Source organism: Lacerta agilis, chromosome 1 (genome assembly GCF_009819535.1).
Source record: "Lacerta agilis isolate rLacAgi1 chromosome 1, rLacAgi1.pri, whole genome shotgun sequence".
In the NCBI taxonomy this organism is placed as follows: domain Eukaryota; kingdom Metazoa; phylum Chordata; class Lepidosauria; order Squamata; family Lacertidae; genus Lacerta; species Lacerta agilis.
The window spans coordinates 16,074,731-16,100,326 of record NC_046312.1 but is presented as its reverse complement, the minus strand read 5'-3'; the positions used below and the strand labels follow the sequence as shown (position 1 = coordinate 16,100,326).

The 25,596-nt window shown below is 45.9% G+C and overlaps 1 protein-coding gene across 1 annotated transcript; it reads right to left on the bottom strand.

The window, feature by feature from the left end:
* Window positions 1–469: 469 nt before the first annotated feature.
* Window positions 470–16,679, bottom strand: DEGS2 (delta 4-desaturase, sphingolipid 2). Its single transcript, XM_033139810.1, has 3 exons — window positions 16,575–16,679; window positions 8,142–8,884; window positions 470–835 (listed from the first exon to the last, which is right to left on the bottom strand). Exons 1-3 carry the CDS (start codon window positions 16,654–16,656, stop codon window positions 689–691), a joined length of 972 nt encoding a protein of 323 aa, XP_032995701.1. The 5' UTR covers window positions 16,657–16,679; the 3' UTR covers window positions 470–688.
* Window positions 16,680–25,596: the final 8,917 nt, after the last annotated feature.

Sequence of the window (25,596 nt, the reverse complement as noted above, 5' to 3'; positions counted from 1 at the left end):
TTCCCCTAATGCAGGCATCTTCAGTCTTTTCCTGTATATTTGCATGGTGGTAGTGCTCCCTGTTGCAACCCACCTTGGGTCTGCCACTGTTGACCTTGGAAATGCTCCCCTAACTCTCCAGTCCTTTCTGGAGGGGCAGGCAGAGAACACAAGGTCTCTGAAGAGAAACATTTTGATCCTGATATTCTAGCATCTTTGGGGGCAGGCGGAAGAGCAGGAGACTTCTCATCTGGAAGACTACTCTTGTGTGTCTGTCCAGATGTCTCCCTGTTTGTTGTGAGAAGGAAAGTGTCTCACATCTCCATTGAAACAACCCTGGAATATAGATGTTGAGCTCACAGATCCCACTGTGCCTAACCATGTCTGATGAGCAATGTAGTTCAAAGCATCAGAAAACCCGGGTGGGCCAGGCTGATAAACAGCCTAGTAGATAAGAAGGAGGAAAAGGTCTGTTAATTTTTTAAAGAAAAAACTATACTATACATTTTCAGGTGCTTCCAACTGGCTTCATTGTAATATTTCTTCATATTGAAGTTACAAAAACTCCTTGGGTGTCAGAAATATAACATCAGCTCTTATGTGGTTACCGGGCACGCTCTGCTCAGAGAACAGACTCGTTTATGTTTGTTTAGATAGGGGAAGTATACAGGGTGCAAAGGTTATAAAGGGGGAAGGGCAGAGTGCGCGGCTATCGAGAGTCTGATGCCAGCTTGCATGTTCTCTTCACCCTTGAATAAGGACCGATGGAGTCATCGAAAATGAAGTCCCAGATAACTCGAACCCAAGACTGGTGCTGAGGCAGGGTGTCATAATACTCTGCTGCTATCTTCTTTACCTGTAAGAGCAAAAGAAATTTTTTTATCCACTGTTCTTTTTATCTGTGAAACATCTATCTTAGAATGCTTCCTGCTTATAATGCTAGCACGTCAGTCCTGGTTTCTAATGGCAGTACCTGCTGTGTTATGAAACTCTGGCCTTTGACCAAGAGCGTCGTGCCACCCTAAATTTCATTCACACCAGTGAGTGTGGTGTGACACAACAGCTGACACTAGTGGGTATGTTGCATCGATTTATGCGCATGCGCACACTTCTGTTCTCCCATGATTTACCCATTGAAACAGCAGGAAATAACTGCATGCCCCAAAAAACAAAAACAAAACACTCCACCCTTGTATTTTGACACATGAGTGCTTGTGGCATGATCCACCGAGCACAAAACTCCTGTGGTTTTCTGAGTTAACAGGCATGCAAGCTGGGGGGTTCCCCCCCCCCCGGAAGCAGTTAACGTGGAAATGTGCTAAATTTCTGAAGAGGCTTTTACGTAGCATGACAGATGATGTAAAAACGCTAAAATTGCCGGGTAAGAAAATGTCTGGAAAACGGAATAAAGTGTTGTCTGAATGCAGGCTAATAGAATTTATGCCAAGAGTAAATCCAATGAACAAATGAAAGCGAACCAGATTACTTTTTGAGAGTGAAGAGATTTTTCATGGTTCATACACCTTGGAATTCAAATCCCATTGCAGTCAGTCGAGGGGAAGAGGGAAGGAAAAAGTCCTGTTGGATCCCCCATCCCTTGGCCTCGAGGAGCTAGCAGGGCTCTGAATGTGGCAAAGCAAGAATCTCCCTCACCCCATGGCAGCATTGCAACCTAACCTGAGCATTCATCTGACAGAACCGGGGCAGTCAGATAATTTAGACGATTAATTCTGCTTTCTAGACTGGGAATAGCCAACTGGCAGCTTGAAGGCCCGTTCGCTGGCAGAAGCCCTACCAATTTTAAGGTGTGCTAAGAAAAAATAAAATGCTTTTTTTTTTTTTAAAGCCCCACTGCTCCTGTCTTTCCCATTCCCAGCACAGATTTTTGACCTTCATTTGACAGCTTCCAAGTTAAAATGTAAGCCAAGGTTGCAGGAATCTGTGACTGTCCAGGTAGGGAATAATGCAGCTTGCTGGATTTGTACTGTGTTTTCTTGCCGATCCAGACCTAGGACTGCCTGCCCCAGACTACAACTTCCATCAGTCCCATCTGCCATGGGCATTGTCTTACACACTTCCCCCTGCCCCTTGTCCCATGCTTCATAGCGATGGAGCAAACATCATCTGCAGGAAGCCCGATTGCCGTTCATTCCAATTCAGTGCTAAGCCATGGGTTTTCCTGAAAGAAAGGAGCAGGGCAAACAGAAGTGTGCATGAGCCCATGGCAGGTGGGTCAGAGAGGATGGGAGTTATAGGCCTAATAAATAATAATAATAATAATAATAATAATAATAATAATAATAATAATATAGTGAAAGACCAAAATCCTTGGTCTAGAGCAAGGATTTCTGGGTAGAGTTGAATCATGGGTGTTGTGCTATGCATGGGAAACTGACCTAAAGGTGCCCTGTTGGGGAGTGTAAAAGGGTTGCCTTTAAAGAATTTTACAACCAGGAGATGGCTGGGGGTGTGAAGGTTCCAGCTACAGGAGACATCCTGGCTCCTGAAAAGAACTAGGATGGGGCCAGCTGGTGTTTATCAAGCGGATGAGAAATTAGGGAGGTAACGGCTCAGAGACTTGCAGCTGCCTCTCATCCTTGACAGGTGAGAATAATGACCCAGGAGTAGTGGTTGGCTAACGGGATTAAGAACTGGGTCTTCTATAGGATAAGGAATGGGGGAGCCCACGTGGGGAAATGTCTTATCAACCCTGGGGCTTTGAAATGCAAGGGGCTGCTGAGGAGCTGGAGGGCTAAGGACATCTGACTCAGCCAGCCACGGCTTGGAAGAACATCTGAGGATGGGAGCCTAACGAGAACTTTGAAGGCGGCTTTTGTTTAGCCGGCCTGAGGACTTTGCCAGCTCGTTTGAATGCAAATGCAGTTAAGTATCAGTCCCTGCCTTAGGGAGAGGGAATAAGAGAAAGGTTTCTAGACTAGGCTAGAAAGTATGTTTTTGTTTTATCGCATGTACCTTATGTTTGAGAATTATGCCTTTTGTGTTTTAGTAACTTTTGAATAAAATAGTTAAAAGAACTTTTGTTCTGGTTTTCTGTTCACCCCGGGGGTTTGCTTGGCTAATTCCAGGTCTACTGCTTGGTCATACTACTGTTAAGGGTTAATCATCTGTGGCTCTGTTTGAGCTGGGAAGGCTGTGTGCCGGAACACCGGGGAAACGGCCCTCGCGTTTTGCCCGTGGCTCCAGCCAGATTTCCAAACTTCAGAGGGTGGTGGCAGCGAGAAAGACCTGTCTCTACTCGGCCGGAGGGTTGAGTAGAGGCAAAAGAGCGGAGGTTTTGCGCTCCCTGGACGCCGGTAGCTGGAAAAGCTGGGAGGCAAGGGGGGCGTAGATCCTACAAATAATAATAATAATAATTTATTATTTATACCCCGCCCATCTGGCTGAGTTTCCCCAGCCACTCTGAGCAGCTTCCAACAGACTGTTAAAATACAATAAAATATTAAACATTAAAAGCTTCCCTAAACAGGGATGCTTTCAGATGTCTCCTAAAAGTCTGGTACCGGTAGTTGTTTTTCTCTTTGACATCTGGTGGGAGGGTGTTCCGAAGGGCGGGTGCCACTACTGAGAAGGCCCTCTGCCTGGTTCCCTGTAACTTGGCTTCTGGTGGGTGCCAAGTTGAGAAAGGCTGCCCCATATCTAACTGCAGTTGGGAGCAGTTGCACGCCTTCATACCCGACGGCCCCATGGCTAATTCTGTGAGCAAGCTGACAGAAAGTGGGGACAGCAGATCAGAAAGTCCCAGGTTCGATCCCCGGCATCTCCAGGTAGGTGGTGGGGAAGTTCCCTGCCTGGAAACCTGGATAGCTGCTGCCAGTCAGTGTAGATAACACTGAGCAAGATGCACCAGGGGTATGACTTAGTATAAGGCAAGATCCCTATTGCAGGCAGGTCCATGGGTCAGTCTAGCAATGGCTGCTGCCATCAGATTAGAACAACCCTTAGCAGAAGAAGTATGCCTCCAAATAGAAGACGCAGTGGGTGGTCACATACACTCCTAGATCCTTTCTGGATAAGCTTCCACATAATTAGATGCAATCCTAGAAGTTTGGGGACCATATGGCAGTCTCCAGCTCCTGTCAGCCCCAGCCGGCGTGACCAATGGCCAAGGACGAGGGGAGGTCCACAGATTAAGGTTACCAGACGTCCCTGTTTCTCGGGGACAGTCCCCGGATTTACAAATCAGTCCCCATACAAAATCCACTGAAGTTGAAAAGTGTCCCCGGATTCATTGAAAAAAATCTGGTAACCTTACCACAGATGCCCCATTCTGCACTGCTACACAGGTGTCGGTGTGATTCAGGATCCGTTCTGGTTTCAGATGGTTGGTTAGGAGTGAAATTAGGAGGAACGAATCGCGCAGAAACAGGGAGAGGGGTGTGCTTTATAGCAGGAAAGGTGTAGAGAACTCAAATTGGCTAGTAGGCTGGATCTTCCTTCCTACCAAGTCCCTCACCCTGTGGGCCAACTATGAAAGCTGGTAAGGCCAATCTACCTGATCATCACCTGACACCGGGTGATAACTTCAAAGGAGAGAGCTCTGGGGCTGGCTTTCTGCATCCATCAGACGATTGCCACAGAGCGCCTTCCCTTCTTAATTCCATTTGTAAGACATTTGAAAACTATGGAGAGTCACAGAGGCAAAACCATGTACAACAACAAGAAGCAGCTTCCTTTCCTTTTGTCACCTTAACAGTCAATAATATACATTTGCCACCCAAATACTACATTTCCTAAAATCACAGAATTGTAGAGCTGGAAGGGACCACGAGGGTCGACTAGAAAGCAGGAATCTTTTGCCCAACATTGGGGTCAAAACCACAACCCTGAGATTAAGAGTGTCATGCTCTATCAACGGAGCTATCTCAGTGCCCCATCAGGAATAAGCAGGAAGTAGACCATGCCAAGGAAACAGTGATAAGGCTACTACTGGCTTCCAACAGGTTATAAAGCTTGTTCTGGAACTGTGCAATTAAAATAAATCACTGGACTGGCAGAATTCGACTTGTCCATCTACATTTGTGAGCAGCGACTGTCATTGCACAAGCCAGTTGATTTGTCACTGGGGAAAGGCACTCATTTAATAAGTTACTTATTTGTCCCCAGGGCAATAACCTGCCTGAAAGTATGACAAGCCCTATTGTATTGCTTGGGGGGGGGGGGAGAGAGCCAATCGTACCACATTCCACAAAGTAGCTGATAAGACTGGGCTCTGTTGGGAATATGTGCACAGGAAAAGGGAAGTGGCAAGCTCCTGAACCAAACAAACGCACGACTGCAGTTTATGTACCTGGATTTTTTAAACATACATCAGGGATTGGGTAGGTGTCAACTGGGACCATTGCACATGGGGAAGACGAGTTAATTAAAAACAACAACAACACCTTTCCTCCTGTATCGCAGTCCCACTGAAAATCCCCTTTCCCAAAGCAGCTTTTCTTGCAGCTGTTAGCTTCTGGGTGTAGGGAACATAATGCAAGCCACAAAACGCCCTGCATGCCACAGAACTGGGTGTGTGTGTGTGTGTGTCCAACTAAGTTATGCTCAAATTAAAGAATCAAAATCAGTCATGCTCACATATTTGCATAAGTCTATTTAATGAGTTGAACTAACATTGGATCTGTAGCCCTTTTTTAACAAAAGCCAGCTACCTAAATAAAATAAAATAAACCACCTTGCTGTGCTTATGGGGGAAGCATTGGTCACACTAAGGTCTGCGTTTGTTTTTCCTTTTCCTTTCCCCCTCCTCAACAACTATTTAAACAGACGCAGAAACAAAATGGAACACTGCTACACAGACCTACAGGAAGTATGTGCATGCATTTGGCCTGTCATCCACCTTGACCCTTAGTCTGTTACAGCAAAATGACTAGAGATGTATTGTGCCTTCTGAGGACTGCAACACACTCTGTCAGGTGCTAGTGGATTTATACACACACAACTAGGTGCGGAGAAAAATGCTGTAAACAGTGATATCAAAAGGCTGTGAAATGCAAGTTGTAGCATCTATGACACTTCCCTGCAAAGCTCAACTGTACACAAGATGATCAGTGCCAATCACAAAAGCAGACATTAGTGATAAAACCATCTTTCTAGTTTGGGAATGTGTTAACAGCCAGCGTTACAAAACCAATTGCATCCTTCGGCTATTCAGAACTCTCTGAGGGATATGTCCCTGGTTAAGCAGGCTGCTCCCTTCTTTCATAATTGCATGTGGGTTCAAAAGTAGCAGGAAGCCTGAGTATGAATTAGGTAAGGGCTGTAGCTGGTAGGTTCAAACCCTGGCATCTTCAGGTAGGGCTGGGGCTGACCACTGTCTGAAACCTTGGAGAGCTGCTGCCAGTCAGAGTAGGCAACACTGAGCTAGCTGGACCAATGGTCTGACTCAGTATACACCAACTTTCCATGTTCCTGTGAAATTGTTGCATGTATAGGATGCTCTATACATAGGCATCACTGAAACCTGGTGGGATGAGTCTCATGATTGGAATGTAGTAATAGAGGGATACAATCTATTTCAGAGAAATAGACCAAGCAGGAAAGGAGGAGGAGTAGCGTTATATGTCAGGGATGTGTATACCTGTGAAGAGATCCAGGATTTGAAACTCCAAAGCCAAGTTGAGAGTATCTGGGTCAAAATTAATGGAGAGAAAAATAACAGAGATCTCACTGTGGGAGTTTACTATAGACCCCCAAGCCAAACTGAGGACACAGATGATGCCTTCCTGGAACTGATGGCCAAGCATTCAAAAGGAAGTGAGATAGTAGTAATGGGGGATTTCAACTACCCTGATATTTGTTGGATGTCAAACTCAGCCAAGAGCATAAGGTCGAACAGATTCCTCACTGGCCTTGCAGACAATTTAATTGTCCAGAAAGTGGGAGAAGCAACAAGAGGATCAGCCATTTTAGATCTGGTCCTAACCAATAGTGATGACCTGGTTAGTGGGGTAGAAGTGGCAGGATCATTAGGTGGGAGTGACCATGCTCTACTGGAGTTTATTATACAGCGGAAAGGAGCAACCAAGCATACTAAGACTCAAATTCTAGACTTTAAGAAAGCCGACTTCAGAAAACTTAGGGAAATGCTGGGTGAAATCCCATGGACAGAAATACTAAAAGGGAAGGGAGTTCATGATGGTTGGGAGCTTGTTAAAACGGAGATATTAAAAGCACAACTTCAGGCAATACCAGTGAGACGGAAACATGGAAGGTGCCTAAAGAAGCCAGGGTGGCTATCTAAAGAACTTTTAATTGAGTTAAGATTTAAAAGGGATATGTACAAAAAATGGAAAAAGGGGGAAACCACCAGAGAGGAATTCAAACAAATAGCCAGCACGTGTAGAGACAAAGTCAGAAAAGCTAAAGCACAGAATGAACTCAGGCTTGCTAGAGAGGTTAAAAGCAACAAAAAGGGCTTTTATGGGTATGTCCGTAGCAAAAGGAAGAACAAGGAAACAGTGGGGTCACTTAGAGGTGAAGATGGTGAAATGCGAACAGGGGACAGAGAAAGGGCAGAACTCCTCAATGCCTTCTTTGCCTCAGTCTTCTCCAAGAAAGAAAATATGGAGCAGATGATTCAGCAGGGGAAACACAGCCCAGAATAAGTAAGGAGGTAGTACAGGAATACTTGGCTAATTAAGATGTATTCAAGTCTCCAGGGCCAGATGAACTACATCCAAGAGTATTAAAAGAACTGGCAGAGGTGATTTCAGAACCACTGGCAGTAATCTTTGAGAATTCCTGGAGAACAGGCGAAGTCCCAGCAGACTGGAGGAGGGCAAATGTTGTCCCTATTTTCAAAAAGGGGAAAAGAGAAGACCCAAACAATTACCGCCCAGTCAGCCTGACATCAATACCAGGAAAGATTCTAGAGCAGATCATTAAGCAAACGGTCTGTGAGCACCTAGAAAGGAACGCTGTGATAACTAAAAGTCAGCATGGGTTTCTGAAAAATAAGTCACATCAGACTAACCTGATCTCATTTTTTGACAGAATTACAAGCCTGGTAGATGAAGGGAATGCTGTGGATATAGCCATTGGCCATGCTTACTTGGGGCCGAAGGGTGTTGTATTTCAGCAACACCCAGAGAGCCAAGAGTTCCCCACACCTGTTTGCAAGGGTCAAAAACGCCAGGGCTTACCATTGGAAGCTTAGATCCAGGAATGCTGGGGAAATCATGGTGCTCCATATGATAGCCCACGTTAAAGGTGATCCAGTTGAGGGGTCCGTAGTAGGAATATGTTTCATACCCTTTCAGGAACATATAGTGTTCTGCTATGAAGTGCCCCGAAAAAGGGTGCAAGCCCATGCAAAGCAACGCCCCTGCTATTAAATAAACAACAGGCTTCAAACCCCACAGGTAGTAGATGATCAAGTCGACAGAGAACTGGGCCAAAGCATTAAGTATTTCCATCTCGGTGATTGTTTTGGGGTTGACGTAGAGCGGTCTCAAGGTATAGAAAAGGGGCTGGAAGACAAGCCAGATCATCTTTCGAAAGGGAGTGCAGAAGAACCAGCCCTCAAAGTCCGTGGGGATGTCCACATCCAACGAGTCTCCGCCAAGGTATCGGTGGTGGTCTATGTGGTACTTCTTGAAGGAGGCAGAGTAGGGGAGTCCAATGGGCAAGTTGGCAAAGACGGCAAACCACCGGTTCCACTTGATTTGCTTGTTGCCAAAGGCCACGTTGTGGGAGATGTCGTGGATGGCCAGGGTCAAGGAGTGGTTGATGCAGCCCCCGAAAGCATAGGCCCAGAAGAAGATCCACTTCCAGGAAAGGTCCCTCACAAGGTAGCAGGCCAGAAGCTGGGTGAACACCATCCCCGTCACTATCCATTTCAAGTGGGGATCTGGCCCCATGAGAGACTTGATGGCCGGGTACTTCGCTGAGGAGGAAAAGAAACATTAGGACAAATGGCAGCCAAAACTGCCCGGCATCCATTCATGGAATTGTGGAACCAACTAGATTGATCCCTCCACCCCTAATATCCATCAGGCTACCTACCTGACATAAGCCAGGCCTCCATGAAGGTCTGGCCCACCTATTAGACAAGGTGAGGTGACTGCCTCAGGCACTAGAATCCACAGATGCAGCAGATCCTGGCCTCTGGATGGATGGCGGCTAACAGATTGAGGTTGAATCCTGACAAGACAGAAGTACTGTTTTGGGGGGACAGGAGGCGGGCGGGTGTGGGGGACTCCCTGGTCCTGAATGGGGGTAACTGTGCCCCTGAAGGACCAGGTGCGCAGCCTGGGAGTCATTTTGGACTCACAGCTGTCCATGGAAGCACAGGTTAATTCTGTGTCCAGGGCGGCTGTCTACCAGCTCCATCTGGTACGCAGGCTGAGACCCTACCTGCCCGCAGACTGTCTTCCCAGAGTGGTGCATGCTCTGGTTATCTCCCGCTTGGACTACTGCAATGTGCTCTACGTGGGGCTACCTTTGAAGGTGACCCGGAAACTGCAATTAATCCAGAATGCGGCAGCTAGACTGGTGACTGGGAGTGGCCGCCGGGACCACATAACACCGGTCCTGAGAGATCTGCATTGGCTCCCAGTACGTTTCCGAGCACAATTCAAAGTGTTGGTGTTGACCTTTAAAGCCCTAAACGGCCTCGGTCCTGTATACCTGAAGGAGCGTCTCCACCCCCATCATTCAGCCCGGACACTGAGATCCAGCGCCGAGGGCCTTCTGGCGGTTCCCTCACTGCGAGAAGCAAAACTACAGGGAACCAGGCAGAGGGCCTTCTCGGTAGTGGCGCCCGCCCTGTGGAACGCCCTCCCGTCAGAAGTCAAGGGAATAAACAACTACCTGACATTTAGAAAATACCTGAAGGCAGCCCTGTTTAGGGAAGTTTTTAATTTGTGACTTTGTATTGTATTTTGGTATTTGTTGGAGGCCGCCCAGAGTGGCTGGGGAGACCCGGCCAGATGGGCGGGGTATAAATAATAAAGTATTATTATTATTATTATTATTATTATTATTATTATTACTCCAAGGAATACATTGCCCGCTGCCACCGCCACATTGGCAGCTGTGGCTGCGGCACATTCCTTGGAGGCTGGACTTATTGTCTCCTCGGCAAACACCCCACCACCCTCCATTCTGCCAGGACAGCATCCTCTCGGTGAATAGGAGCTGCTGGTCTCCTCCCACCCATAGGGAGGAAATGGTGGGGGCTGCCCTGCCTGGTATGGTTCAGAACAGGCCCCTTTCTCCCCAATGACAGCCTGGAAGCGTCTGGTGAATGGTGGCTAAGCATTCAAACAGACAAGTGAATAGATGTTGATGAGATGGGATGGGGTGGGGAGAATCCAGCAGCTCCTTTCCAGCTCCCCTTCCTTCTTTAGCTACCTGCATGGAAGGGGGACTGCTAACAGAAGAATCCTGTCAGAATTATTAGAGGCTAATGTGTGTAGCGCAGTGGTGGGAATCAGAAAAGTTGTTGCCTGGACTCCCTCTAGTGGCATCCAAGAATGAAGCAGTAGAGGAGAAAATCCCACATAGCCAAGAGCTCTCTGCACATTTCATTTTCAGCATCAAGGTAGCCCTTCTATTTTTTCAATAAGCCTCCCTCTAGCTGTTTTTCCTGTCTCTTTGGCTGCCAGGACTGAATCGACACCATTCAATTCAGCTGCTGCCCCATCAAGTTCAGACCCTCCAAATGCCCCTATTTTCCAGGGACGTCTCTGATTTAGAGAAGCCATCCCGGTTTCTGATTTAATCCTGGAATGCCCCACTTTTCCTTAGGATGTCCCTGTTTTCATTGGAGAAATGTTGGAGGGTATGGAGTTATCTGACCCCTGAGCTGTGTGAAAGTAATTTTTTTTAATGTTTAATGTTTTATTATGTTTTTACATGTGTTGGAAGCCACCCAGAGTGGCTGGGACAACCCAGTAAGATGTGTGGCGTATAAATAGGAAAATAATCATTATGGAATGGGACGTCACTATTTTTCATCGGAGAAATGTTGGAGGGTGTGCAAGTTACTATTAGTGTTCTTTTCTCTGGTCTAGACTTCCCCACAGTGTATATTGGCACCCAGAGTACAGTCCCAACATTTAAAAAAAAAAAAAAAACACAACCTCTGTTACTGAACAGAAACCTGAATTGCAGGCTAGCTACACTGCTGCAAATAAAATAATGGCCTGGTTTGTCATAAGGCAGGTTCTTGTGTCCCATGAAGGTTCTGTACAGCCAGCATGTTTTTATCTGCTTTAACAGGCTTCCTCAACCTCGGCCCTCCAGATGTTTTTGGCCTACAACTCCCATGATCCCTAGCTAGCAGGAGCAGTGGTCAGGGATGATGGGAACTGTAGTAGCCTGCATTGGGGGGGGGGAGAGAAATTGAAATCGCAAGAGAACTATAAAGCAGATTCCATCATCGCCATGTGAACTTTTGTTCACCATTTTGAATGGCGAACGCACGCACTGCTGAACTGAACGTGACTTTGTGCATCGTTCCCCAACCTCATTTCCCCTTTTTTAAAGAGCGGGAAGAGTCCGTAAATCAGTTGCCACCCTTTCCTGTTGTCAGGAATAATTTGCAAAGGCTCCATTCTGGGTCTAAACAGCACACAGTGCAAAAAAAAGAAGAAGTATTGTCCGTTTCACTAATATTATTCACAGGTTGCCTCAAGGTGCTTGTGTAGCACAATTAACAAGCCTACATAGGCTAATTAATGAAAATATTAAATATGGTGATGATGATGATAATCCATTGCAACAATATGCTTGTTGCATCACAGACATGCCTCTTGAGAAAAAGGCGATAGGGAAAATTCCTTTTGATCGTCATTTTTTAATTTTATTTTTTGAAGAAATGATTATTATTTCATTGCATTCCCTGCATTTTGCATTTACTTATCTCTCTTTACACAGTTGACCTTCGCTTGCTAACAAGAGCCAATTACTTCTCAGGTGAGGCTCGCAAGCTTTAAAAGTAGTCGGCTGCAACCTGGGACAAAAGCAAAGGGGGAGAATGCCTGCAATAGATGTCCGATTCTTTCTCTTCCTTCCTGCCTTTTGGCTTGTTGTGATTATAAAAGCATAGAAGTGTTAGCACAGGTTGTGGCCACTGATCCGCCCATTGAAACTGAGCAACCAGCATCCAAGAGGCCGTGCTGTTAAACCTTACGAAATTGGTTGCCTCACATCCTCTGAGCACTGATAATGCATCTTTTCACACGCTATTCAAATGGTAGTGAAATCTTTAGTCAAGTGGAGTCCCTTAAGAGAACAGGTGAGGAACCTTAGGAGCTCGGCCCACAATGACAGCAGGAGACCCATGGGGCTTTACAGCACTACACCCAAGCAGGGCTTGCTTGCACAGAACCATTTGTGGTGCTTTAAAGTGGAAAATCTGCTTTTCCTTACACTGGTGGGGCAGCTGGGGGTGGGGTGGGGTAAGTGGCCAGGCAGGCTAAATTTGAACATTCAGTTTGGCTGGAGGTTTACTATCCCTGCTTAAAGAGAATAGTAAAGCTAAAGTTACAGGTAGGTAGCCGTGTTGGTCTGCCACACCTATCAGCCAATCACCCATTCCCACCACCCTTCTGAGTAATACCCCTCCCCACTCTCTCACAGTATATAAAGGTTTTGGTGACTTCTATTTCAGTGTATCTGAAGAAGTGTGCATGCACAGGTCTCTAAGGTGCTAATGGAAAGAATTTTTTTATTTTTTGTTTTGTTTTGAGTAAAGGTAAAGGTAAAGGGACCCCTGACCATTAGGTCCAGTCACGGACAACTCTGGGGTTGCGGTGCTCATCTCGCTTTATTGGCTGAGGGAGCCGGCGTACAGCTTCCGGGTCATGTGGCCAGCATGACTAAGCCGCTTATGGCGAACCAGAGCAGCGCACGGAAACGCCGTTTACCTTCCCGCCAGAGCGGTACCTATTTATCTACTTGCACTTTGATGTGCTTTTGAACTGCTAGGTGGGCAGGAGCAGGGACCAAGCAACAGGAGCTCACCCCGTCGCGGGGATTCAAACCGCTGACCTTCTGATCGGCAAGCCCTAGGCTCAGTGGTTTAGACCACAGCGCCACCCACGTCCCTAAAGAGAATAGTGGTTGGTTTTAATTATTATTCTTTTGAATGGTTTAAATCATTCTTTTGTAAGAAGCTTTGAGCTTGTTGTTGTTGTTTACAATGAAACCTTATATAAATTCAAATAAATAAATAAAATGCCAAGTTTTCCAAGCCTTGATTTACAAAGGGCTTGCATCAGCCTGATTCTGGTTCCCTTCCCCCCACCCTAATTTTTATTTTTTTATTTTGACAAAGTAATAATCATAAATATGTAAGAATAAAAATGTGCACCCCACCACCGAGACCATTCCATTGTAACTATCCAACCTCCCAAAATTTCAACACCTCTTGTGAAGGTTTGACCCCTTTCCGTTGTAACAGTACAAATTCTACAAAAACCTTCCATATCTCCTAAAAATAATTTCTCTTGTGTATTCCCTATCTTACTTCAATGGCACAGAAACCACTGGGTTAAAACTGACCAAAAGTCCAGAGGTAGCATTATTATCAATATACAACAGGGTGGAAGGTTCGCAAGCTATGAAGGACTTGCTCACATATTTTATTGACAGCTGCATGAATTATGATAGCTAGGAAGTGGAAAGGGCAATCAGAATATAAAATTGGAAAATGGCATAAAGAGGTGTAGGATATAGGCTATTAATGATAAATTAACATGAGCCTGATTCTGTTTTGGTAAATGACGCGGAAAACATATTTTTTCAAAGACCGGCTCTTCAGAAATGTCTGGCATGTCTAAAATATCTGTGTGTACCCCCGCTTTTCTCCCCCCCCCCACATCTCATAATGCCTATGTCTCACAGGAAGGACTCTGTGAACTAAAAACAGAGACTTTATATGTAGCTTTGTTATCCATGAAAATCTTTCAATAAAAACATTTTTTTATAATAATCACAAAAATATATCTGTATATATGTGCATGAGCACATACATGCATGTGTGTATATGCAGTGTGGAGTGGTCCTCTTTAGCCTTCCAGCCAGCCATGCCCTACTCCAAGATACTCCATTTGATTCCTCCACCCACCTGGTTTTCCATTTTCCCAGCCAGGCAATAGTCAGTCAGTCTTCCCTGGCCACTGAAAATAGCCAATATTCTTTAGGCTGTTTGGAGTGTGCATTTCATTTTCCAGCTGCCCTAGCCATCTGCCTGAATCTAAGAGAACGAGGGAGGTGCATTTATCTGACCTGCACCATAAGCAGGGGTGACCCCCAAACCAGCTTGACGAAGTTTTTAGCACTTCCAAATGACCACTACCAAGTGACATTTGATTGCAGGGGAGTTCATGATGCGAAGTCCACCTGGGAGAAAACCACGCTTAAGGCTCCTAATTTCAGCACTGCCTGTGCTCAGAGATATGTGCTAGCAGTTGAGTCAGGATATTAACCCAGCCGGTCTACTCTGACTGGCAGCAGCTCTCCAAGCCCTCACAGACAGGATGGATCTATGACAGTGACCTTGGAATGCTGACTGCAGGTGGGACATGGATATGGAATGGAGCATCTCGGAAGTGAGTATGGCTGGCAGGCTAGAACTCGGAACATTCTGTCGCAGGTCCCAAGAGATGGAGCAGGATCACCTGACGCAATCAAACGATGGGTGCAGTCTTAAAGGACTCGTGCCTCATTTTTTTTGTTTTTGTGTGTTGCTTTGAGTTTTCTTTCCTGGGGGAAAGCGACCAATAAATATAATAAGCAATAATAATTGCTCATTACTTAATTTCACCAGCGGGGACGCAGTCCATTACATAGGAGCCAGCTTCTGGGGCTGAGCGGTCTTCACCCCCCAAAAAAAAATGCGCTGAGTCATGTATTTGCTTATGTAAGGCGGGAGTGACCTGGGTCACCCCCCCCCCCAATATTTTATTCAAGTTGGCACCCCTGATCCTGTACGTGACTACTGAGATGTAAGCCTCGCTGAGTCCAATGGGTAAAGATCGCAGTGCAATGCGAATTAGGATATCTTTAAATCACCGAGGGGTGGTTTGAACCCAAGTCACCCCATTTCTAAATCCTTGTCCCCTAGATACAGATCTCTGTAATGTAAACATGCAAGAACAAGCTGAAAATGCAAAACTGGTCCTTGGGTTAGGACACAGCAGAACAAAATGGCCCTGACCAGAGAGCAGTGGTAAGGACAATGAAGTGTGTTTTACATAGTGTACTGTGTTGCAACTTCCCATGCCATGTTATGGTAGTTGATAAAGGAAGAAAGAGAAGTATGGCATGGGTTGGTTGGGCAATTTTTCACTGCACCCACAGGCTATAAGGGGGAAAAAAGCTACATCTATTTAGCTATGGGTGTGGCGCTGGCTGGGCAGGACTTTGAATAGCCACAAAACCTGACCTGAAGACTAAAGAAGTCAGGTGCAGTGATCAGATTAGGTCTGTGGAGAGAGCTGGGGAGTTTTGCAGCAGCCACTGCCTCCCATCATAATCTGACTCATCAGCCAATTGAACTGTGTACAGTATTCTACTCTGACCTCCCTGGTGGAGGAAAGGTAGGGGATACACACGCGGGCGCGCACAACAAGAGCAAAAAATAAAATCCCTCCATCCTTATTCCACGAGGAAAGTGTCTCTGAATGTTACCAGAACTGTCTCTCAGTAACCCAATTGGAGAAGTGGTTTCAGAGGTAACATTTTGTGCTTTCCAGGAACAACGTTTTCAAAAAGAAACACTGGCTGTCGGAAACTGGATGAGGAGACTATGAGGAAATAGGGGGTGAGAGGGCGCACCCCAACCTGGCATCTTTCTTTCTTTCTTTCTTTCTTAGCTTTCCTGCTTTCAATAGCTTCCCATGGCAAGCAATAATTATCCAGACCAGGTGAGTCCCCCCCCCCCCCGCTTTGCGTACAGATGCATGAAGAGAAAAGGCTTCACCCGTGGGATTTCTGCTTGTCACACAGCAGCCCCTTTCCAGGGGGAAAGTTTGCAAGCAGAAGCGTGGCGGGGGGGGGGTGGGGAGGAAGAGAGGGGACACACACACACACACACAGAGAGATCATCATGCCGTGTCTTGCTGGATCTATGAGGAAATGCGGGAAAGAGAAGTGGAGAAGACGATGCAAACTGGATATGACAGGAAACGCTGGCTGCCTAAGGCGTCGTCGGAGCCAGGATTTGCCCTTTTCCGCGCCAGGACCCTGGAACTGTTCGGAAAGCAACAGCAACGAAAAGAGTACCCGCAAGCATGTGCAGAGTTCATTATCTTCACACACAGCCAGCCCTCCGAGCCACCTACATGGGTGTAGCCAGGATTTATGTTGCGGTGGTGGTGGACAGAACCGAAGTATCTGAGACGAGGTTGGTCAGTTCGTTAAATATTTTTATTTATCTACTTTATTTGGAGGGGGCAGCTGCCCCCCTGCCACCCACCCACGCCTGGGATTAAAAGGAAAAGCGGAGAATTAGCCACTAACTCCGTCCGTTTTTAGGAGGAAAGAGGTATGGGGCAAGAAAGGAGAGGGTGGTAGGAAAATGAGGCGGGCAGTGACCTCCCAGGGGGATCCCGAGGATGGCTCACCTAAGATCTCTTTCCTGCGCTGCGTGTGGGGCTGTTCCGTGTAAACCCACTCGAAATCCTCGCGGGTAACCCTGTTGCCCATCGCTGCTGCCGCCTGCCGCCTGCCGCCGCACCTGCCTGCTCGACCGCCAAGCGCGGGGGCTTTTATCTCCTCGGTCCATCTGAGGGGCGGGGGCCAAGAGGTGGCCCCGCCCCCTTCGCCAACTCGCCTGCTTCGTTCGCCTCGTGGTGATGCGGGATAGAAGCGGCCGCGGACTGGAGCGCGCTCGCTGCGCATCAGGCGCGCCACGAGGAGAGCTGGTATGCGGTCTGCAGGTTTCCTGTAGCGTGCGCCTCCCTGAACTAGGTCCAAACTTTATTGCAATCTTGATTGGATTTGCGCACTGCGCGCGCATGGATAGGATTGATGGATTGATTTTCGGTATATTTGTCCTGCTTTTAAGCATTGCTTTTTGAATCTCGGTTGTCTCCGGATCTGGGGAATGTGCAATAATTACGTGACCTTTTGAGAAGCTCCCCGGTGTGCATTGGTTAAAGGATCAGATGGTACACAGGTGGGGGTGGGGGAGAATCTTGCAAGGAATCCTCTATTTGAAGTGTTTGGTGGATCTGCTGTGTTGTCTCGCCCATCTCTACTCAGAAGTAATAATAATAATAATAATAATAATAATAATAATAATAATAATAATAATAATATTTATACCAGCCACTCTGGGCGGCTTTCAGCATATATAAAAACATTGTAAAGGTAAAGGGACCCCTGACCATTAGGTCCAGTTGCGGACGACTCGTTGCGGCGCTCATCTCGCTTTATTGGCCGAGGGAGCCGGCGTACAGCTTCCGGGTCATGTGGCCAGCATGACTAAGCTGCTTCTGGCGAACCAGAGCAGTGCACGGAAATGCCATTTACCTTCCCGCCGGAGTGGTACCGGTACCTATTTATCTACTTGCACTTTGTGCTTTTGAACTGCTAGGTTGGCAGGAGCAGGGACTGAGCAATGGGAGTTCACCCCTTTGCGGGGATTCGAACTGCTGACCTTCTGATCGGCAAGCCCTAGGCTTTGTGGTTTAACCCACAGTGCCACCCACGGCCTTTTTAAAAACATTGTAAGGAGTGCCAAAGCGTCATTTTGCTAGGCTTGTTCCATGATTTGAAAGCCACAAATGAAAATAAACTTACATCAAGTAAAAAATGAATAAGGTAAGCTGAGTCTGGCATCACTTTTTATGTTTAATTAGGAATATGGAGAGCCAGTAATGCAGTATAGAGACCTGGTTATACAATGTGGTAGAATAAAGGTTTACGCAATGCCTTTTGCCAGTTACAGATGACAAAATGTCCCTGCAGGAATCTGCCAGCAGATAAGGTTTAAAGTTTTTAGTAGACAAATCTGTTCACATTTTCCCAATACATGAGCAGCTAAAGGACTACCAAAAGCACAAAGACTATCCCAAAATTATTTTAGATTTTAATTATTATATGTTAACTCATTATATTTATTTTATATTTACAATTCTAAAATTTTGGAATGCCACTAAATAAAAGAACCTCTGGCATGCATACGTACGCATGATTTAAGTTAGTTCTCTACATGTATAAGAATCACTCAAGGAACATAAATTATCAGGACTAAAATGAAATATTATCTGAAGAAGTGTGCATGCACACGAAAACTCTTACCAAGAACAAATTTAGTTGGTCTCTAAGCTGCTACTGGAAGGAATTTTTTAATTTTTTATTTTGTTTTGACTACAGCAGACCCACACGGCTACCTACCTGTAACCAGGACTAAAATGTTGTGAGACACTTGCCTTCTGAGTCATGTTGGATTGTGACAGGTTGTTGAAGATAAAAGCACTCTTTTCCTAAACGTTTTCAGGGGGTTCTTATGTTCACTGGGCCATACTCTCAGGTAAATGGTGTGGAATGTGAAACACAAGAGCAGTCAAGTACAACATCCCTAGAGTGGACATAGAAGGGGATGTCTGGTCCATCCAGTTGGAACTTCCTGTTTCTCCTGGTGTAGGATCTGCGCCCCCCCTTGCCTCCCAGCTTTTCCAGCTACCGGCGTCCAGGGAGCGCAAAACCTCTCTCTTTTGCCTCTACTCAACCCTCCGGCAGAGTAGAGACAGGTCTCTTTCGCTGCCACCACACTCTGAAGTTTGGAAATCTGGCTGGAGCCTCGGGCAAAACGCGAGGGCCGTTTCCCGGTGTTCCAGCACACAGCCTTCCCAGCTCAAACAGAGCCACAGATGATTAACCCTTAACAGTAGTATGACCAAGCAGTAGACCTGGAATTAGCCAAGCAAACCCCCGGGGTGAACAGAAAACCAGAACAAAAGTTCTTTTAACTGTTTTATTCAAAAGTTACTAAAACACAAAAGGCATAATTCTCCAGAACACAGGTACATGCATGAAAATAAGAACATACTTGCTAGACTAGTCTAGAGACTTTCTCTCTTATTCCCTCTCCCTAAGGCAAGGACTGATACTTAACTGCATTTGCATTCAAAAGGGGTGGCAAAGTCCTCAGGCCGGCTAAACAAAAGCCGCCTTCAAAGTTCTCGTTAGGCTCCCATCCTCAGATGTTCCTCCAAGCCGTGGCTGGCTGAGTCAGATGTCCAAAGCCCTCCAGCTCCTCAGCAGCCCCTTGCATTTCAAAGCCCAGGGTTGATAAGACATTTCCCCACGTGGGCTCCCCCATTCATTATCCTATAGAAGACCCAGTTCTTAATCCCGTTAGCCAATCACTACTCCTGGGTCATTATTCTCACCTGTCAAGGATGAGAGGCAGCTGCAAGTCTCTGAGCCGTTACCTCCCTAATTTCTCATCCACTTGATAAAACACCAGCTGGCCCCATCCTAGTTCTTATCAGGAGCCAGGATGTCTCTTGTAGCTGGAACCTTCACACCCCCAGCCATCTCCTGGTTGTAAAATTCTTTAAAGGCAACCCTTTTACACTCCCAAGCAGGGCACCTTTAGGTCAGTTTCCCATGCATAGCACAACACCCATGATTCTGTTTTTCCCAGAAATCCTTGCTCCCGAACCAAGGATTTTGGTCCGACACTACACCTGGGCTGGGACGGACTTCCTCTACATGTGACTGGAGGTGGGTGTGGCCTCACCTGTGTTCAGGTAACAAAAGCAAAAGGGCCAGATGCCATCTTCCTCTTTTTGACTTCGCTCTCAAGGAAGCAACATCTTCTTAGCAAAGATGCTCTCTTGGCTTCCAGCCAAGAGAGAATGAACTATCTCCCCTACGGGATAGTATCCAAGTGCATGTAACTTTTTCTAAGCTAAAGTCTGCCTTCTGGGTTCCTATTGTGGACAGGATGTCTGTAAGTAAACTTTTTATACTTTTATAGAAGACTGTGTTGTGTCTTATCTTTTAAGGGGGAAATACCAGGACAGTATTATTATATTGCTAAAATAATAATATATTGCTAATATTATATTAGCAAACCTGAGCAAGCATCCGCTGTGTGTGTTTAAAAGGGGAATGTAAACTCTGCTGATATTATTGAACTTGTAAACACAAGTTGGAATAGGATATCTTAAACAATGCATCATCTCCTGTATCCCTGAACATTCCTACAAATGGGGCTAGTATTGCGATTTGTGCTGACTCCACCTGCCCTTGGCTCGTATTCTGCCTACCATACGCAAACATGTCCTATGTCTTATGAGCCCCAGCTGCCACAGGGAAGGCAGATTCCTGTGGATCAAAGAATCACAGAATTGTATAGTTGGAAGGGACCCCAGGAGTCTTCTAGTCCAGCCCCCCCTGCAATGCTGGAATCTCAGCTAAAGCATCCATGACAGATGGCCAGCCAACCTCTGCTTAAAGACCTCAAAGGAATGAGAGTCCACCACTTCCCGAGGTTCCACTGTTGAATAGCTCTTACTGTCAGAAAGTTCTTCCTAATGTTTAGACGGAATCTCCTTTCATGTAACTTGAATACATTAGTTTGGGTCCTACCCTCTACAGCAGCAGAAAACAAGTTTGCTCCATCCTCCATGGGACAGCCTTTGAGATATTGGAAGATGGCTGTCGTATCTCCTCTGACTCTCCTCTTTTCCAGGCTAAACATCCTCAACCGTAATGATACTGCTGTTTCATTGTCATTGTGCCGACACAGCACTTCACATTTCATTCAGATCAAGGCTAGGGGCCCTCAGAACTGGGAGCCAACCGTGGCCTCCAGCCCTTGCTATCTGGCCCCCAGAACCATCCCCAGACCACACCCCCTTTCCCCAATCCATGCCCCTCACCAGCCATGCTCTCCTTGAGGGTCCTTGCCTGTCTGCAATGTCTCCTTGGACTCTTGCTTGTCCACATGGCAGATAGAGAGAGGTGTGTGTAGAAACTGGCCTTCGGTACAAAGGGAAGCTTTGCACCAACTGCTTCACTCACATGGGCCTCAGGCCCCACCCACCCTTGGGCTTCAGAAGATTCTCTTCCCCTGATTCAGATGTTATAAAGTGTGTTGAAACTGAACCTTGAGGCAACTGATTGGTTCATTCATTCACAGGAGCAGGAGCCAAACATTGATCTCCAGCACCACTTCCTTGCAGAAGGGACCAGACGCATGGGTAGCATAGCTGTCAACTTTCCCTTTTTTTGCAGGAAATTCCCTTATTCCAGCGCCGTTTCCCATTGCAAAAAAAGGAAGGTTGACAGCTCTGATGGGTAGGCAAACTAAGGCCCGGGAGCCAGATCCAGCCCAATCACCTTCTAAATCCGGCCCATGAATCAGCATGTTTTTACATGAGTAGAATGTGTCCTTTTATGTAAAATGCACCTCTGGGTTAGTTGTGGGGCATAGGAATTCATTCCCCCCCAAAAAAATATAGTCCGCCCCCCCCCAAGGTCTGAGGGACAGTGGACCGGCCCCCTGCTGCAAAAGTTTGCTGACCCCTGGACCAGAGGGTACCCAGGTGGGTGCTACTCTGTCATAACTCTGAGAGAAGGAAGGGGGTGGGGATCCTGCAGGCCTCTTTAAGTTGTTGGACTCCAACTCTCAACAGCCTCAGTGGCACAGGATTGGGGGGGGGGTGTCCAGTAGTATCTGAAGGGCCTCCCATTGGCTGCCCCTGCTCTGAAAAGATAACCATGGTGGGTTATATTGTAGGGTTGCCATACGTCTGGAATTTCCTGGACATAGCCGGGATTTGGCCATCGCAAACAGTGGAATTCGCAGAAATGTCTGGGAAAAGCTCAACAACTTTTGTGTCGGGATTTTCACTTTTTGAAATATGGCAAGCCTACCTTGTTGAAATAAATGCAATTCAGCAGAAACTGTAGGAGGAAACCTAATTCCATTTCATTTTCAATCTGCTGAACCGCTTGGCAGGTGTGTACGCAAAAGCTATCGCACACTCTGAGCTCCGATTATGAATTAACAACCTTCTCAAATAAAATGTATGATTTTCAAGATTACATGGGTAAGAGCGCCCACTACAGCAGCCATGGCTTACGACAGGCTATCCAACACAGACATTTCCTACGCTTTTGCATACACACAGTCAGAAGTACAGGATACAATTCCAAGGAAGGCTTTAGTCTTTTTGGATCTATTATTCCCTGAAATCTAAGAGCAGCACTAGCAGTGAAGAAAAAAAAATATGAAAGGGAATTGGCCAATATACAAAGTATTATTAAAAGAGGAAGGAAATCAGCTGAAACTAAAAAACTTCTAAGAAATTAGGGAACACCTGCCAGGTTGGTTACAGTATCACCAACTTCACGAGGTATTTAAACTCCAGATTGGAAAAAGAACTGATCAACTATAAAGTGAAAACTCTTTCCAAAATGTACCGACTCCTCCTTGACTTCTCAGTCAAGGAGGTAAAATTTGTAATGGTCAAGTGGGCTCAAGATTTTGGCTATAGTATCCCAATGAATGCCTGGGAAAATCTATGGAAGGTTAATATGAAGTTTACAGCATGCTACAACTTGAAAGAAAATTTTATGAAGATACAATTCTGTTGGTACCGGTACTTAACACCACTAAAATTATCTAAAATGTATTAGAACATTTCAAGTAAATGCTGGAGATGTGGGGAAGCGGAAGGCTCAATGTGGTGGATCTGTAAGAAAATAAAGGAATTTTGGGATGTAATTTATAATGAGCTCAAAAGAATGATTAAGGTATCCTTCATTAAAAAAAAACCCTGGAAGTTTTCCCCCTGGGGATACTAAGCCCAGACATACCCCAAAATGCGAGAGAAATATTCTTGTATGCCATGGTAGCTGCAGCCTGCAAGAATATTATTCACTACGAATTGGAAAGGGGAGAAAATTCCAACAAAGCTGGAGTGGAAAAGTAAACTGTTGGAATATGCCGAGTTGGCAAAAATGACAGAAAAACTGAGAGGTCATACTGATCAAACATTTATTAGGAAATGGGACATGTATAAAAATATCTTAAGGATTACTGTAATAACATGACATCAGTGGCAGGCCTTGAATGACTTCTGTGGTATGATGGATATGGTAATTATAAGAGAATATTGATGAAAATTAACAAAAGAAAACAAAAATAAGTAGTGCGCTAGAGAGACTAAGTGGTAGATGGATGATGGGGTGGCGGGAAGTCGTTAGAAACCCAAAAAGCATGTATTGTGATATGATATAACAAATATTACCATTTTATTTTCTTTCTTCTGGATAACCCTTTTGTTTGTTATTTCTTTTTAATTTCAATAAAGCATTTTAAAAAATGAAAGAAAGAAATCTAAGAGAGGCAGTTGCCATGCAGCCAACATGCCTTCGACATAATTCCACAGATTCTGTGCAGTAAGTAAAGAGACCTCTTGCCATTAGGTCCAGTTGCAAACGACTCTGAGGGAGCCGGCGTACAACTTCCAGGTCATGTGGCCAGCATGACTAAGCCGCTTCTGGTGAACCAGAGCAGCACACGGAAATGCCGTTTACATTCCTGCCGGAGCAGTACCTATTTATCTACTTGCACTTTGACGTGCTTTTGATCTGCTAGGTTGGCAGGAGCAGGGACCGAGCAACAGGAGTGCACCACGTCACGAGGATTCAAACTGCTGACCTTCTGATCAGCAAGCCCTAGGCTCTGTGGTTTAGACCACAGCGCCACCTGCGTAAGGAAATGTTATTCTGGATGCTGTGCACTGGTAATGAGATGAAACAGGGACATACCTTCTCCCCCTTTCCAACTCAGTTCTGCTACCCAGTACACCCCCATACCATGGCTATTATTTGTCACTTAATACAAAAATAGTATCTAGGCAACTTACATGCAGAATAAAATACACACTGAAAAACATAGCTATTATCAGCATAGTTGTATCTGGAGGATGTTCCCCATCTATTCAAGGGGTTCTACCAACAATGTTTCTAGTTTGCAGCCTAGTTTGGAAGGAAGGAGAAATGTTCTTGTCCCAAACACAGTTTCAGGATCGTGTGTGGATAAGTTCCTAACCTTCTTCTCTAGGCACAGACTCCTGGTCCAATCACTTACTCCATCTGTGCTCTGGCAACGTGGCTGTCAAATTCCAGGGACAATTCAAAGTTGTTAACATTAAATACCCTGGGACCTATGTATCTTAGTACAGGAATGATCAGAACGTATATCGTAGTATACTGGTTAATATTTTGTGGGATAAGTCTATCAGTAGATATTGGCCATAATGGTAACTCTGCAGGGTTTCTTCTGAGTATCAGTTGCTGGGAATCACAAATGGGGAGAATGCTGTTGCATTCATATAGTCATTGAAATGTACAGCTGGAAAGGACCCCAAGGGTCATCAAGTCCAACCCCCTGCAAGCAGGAATCACAGCCAAAGAATCTCTGACTGATGGCCATCCAACATGTTTAAACACCTCCAATGAAACAGTCCACCACCTTCATAGCCTGCTTGTGAGTTTCTGATAGGCAGTTGATTGGTCAGATTGCACAAGATGCTGAATGAAATGGGCCTTTGGTCTGATCCAGGAGGGCTCTTACAAACCACCTGTCAGACTCCAGGAATTCCCTGAATCCTGATTCTGCTCTGAGACACCCCAAAGCTTGATACTGCCCTTCACTTTGCACTGATATTTCTTTCGATGAATGCTTTGGAGAGATCAAAATCTGCTGTGATTTTCAAATGGTTGTTTCTTTAACCCGCCTAACGAAGTCAAAGGATTGCTACAGGAGAATACAAAGAATGGCAAAGGAAGCTGAGAGTGGAAGTCGTGCCTTATTAACAATGTCTATTGTCTTTCACAGGGATGCGGGTGGCACTGTGGGTTAAACCACAGAGCCTAGGGCTTGCCAATTAGAAGGTCAGCAGTTCGGGGTGAGCTCCCATTGCTCGGTCCCTGCTCCTGCCAACCTAGCAGTTCAAAAGCACGTCAAAGTGCAAATAGATAAATAGGTACCCCTCTGGTGGGAAGGTAAACAGTGTTTCCGTGCGCTACTCTGGTTTGCCAGAAGTGGCTTAGTCATGCTGGCCACATGACCCAGAAGCTGTACGCCGGCTCCCTCGGCCAGTAAAGCGAGGTGAGCACCGCAACCCCAGAGTCGTCTGCGACTGGACCTAACGGTCAGGGGTCCCTTTACCTATTGTCTTTCACAACATCACCTTTCCTCATACTTTATACACCTACCCAGCAGAAGAACTATATTGTCTCAGCACCAGCTCTTCTTCTTCTGCCTACTGTGATGTTTTACAGCCTTCATGTTTTGCATCTCTTTTAGTGGGTAGTTTCCTAGTCCAGGTGGATGGCAGGCTGCCTGCTCCTTGTCAAGGAGTGGGTACACAGCTACAGGGTACTTCTGGATCCTTGCTGTTGCTTGAGACTCAGATGGCCTCAGTGCAGCAGAGTGCCTTCCATCAGCTTTGGATGGTGTCCCAACTGTGCCCCATCTGGACAAGGATAGACTAACTTATGTTGTCTATCACTAAAGCATAGCACATTTTCTCCAATAATCCAATGACATTTAGTCAATTTGGTCACTCTGCATTCAGTGCTATCCACTCTAAGCCTGCCCTGAACACTATC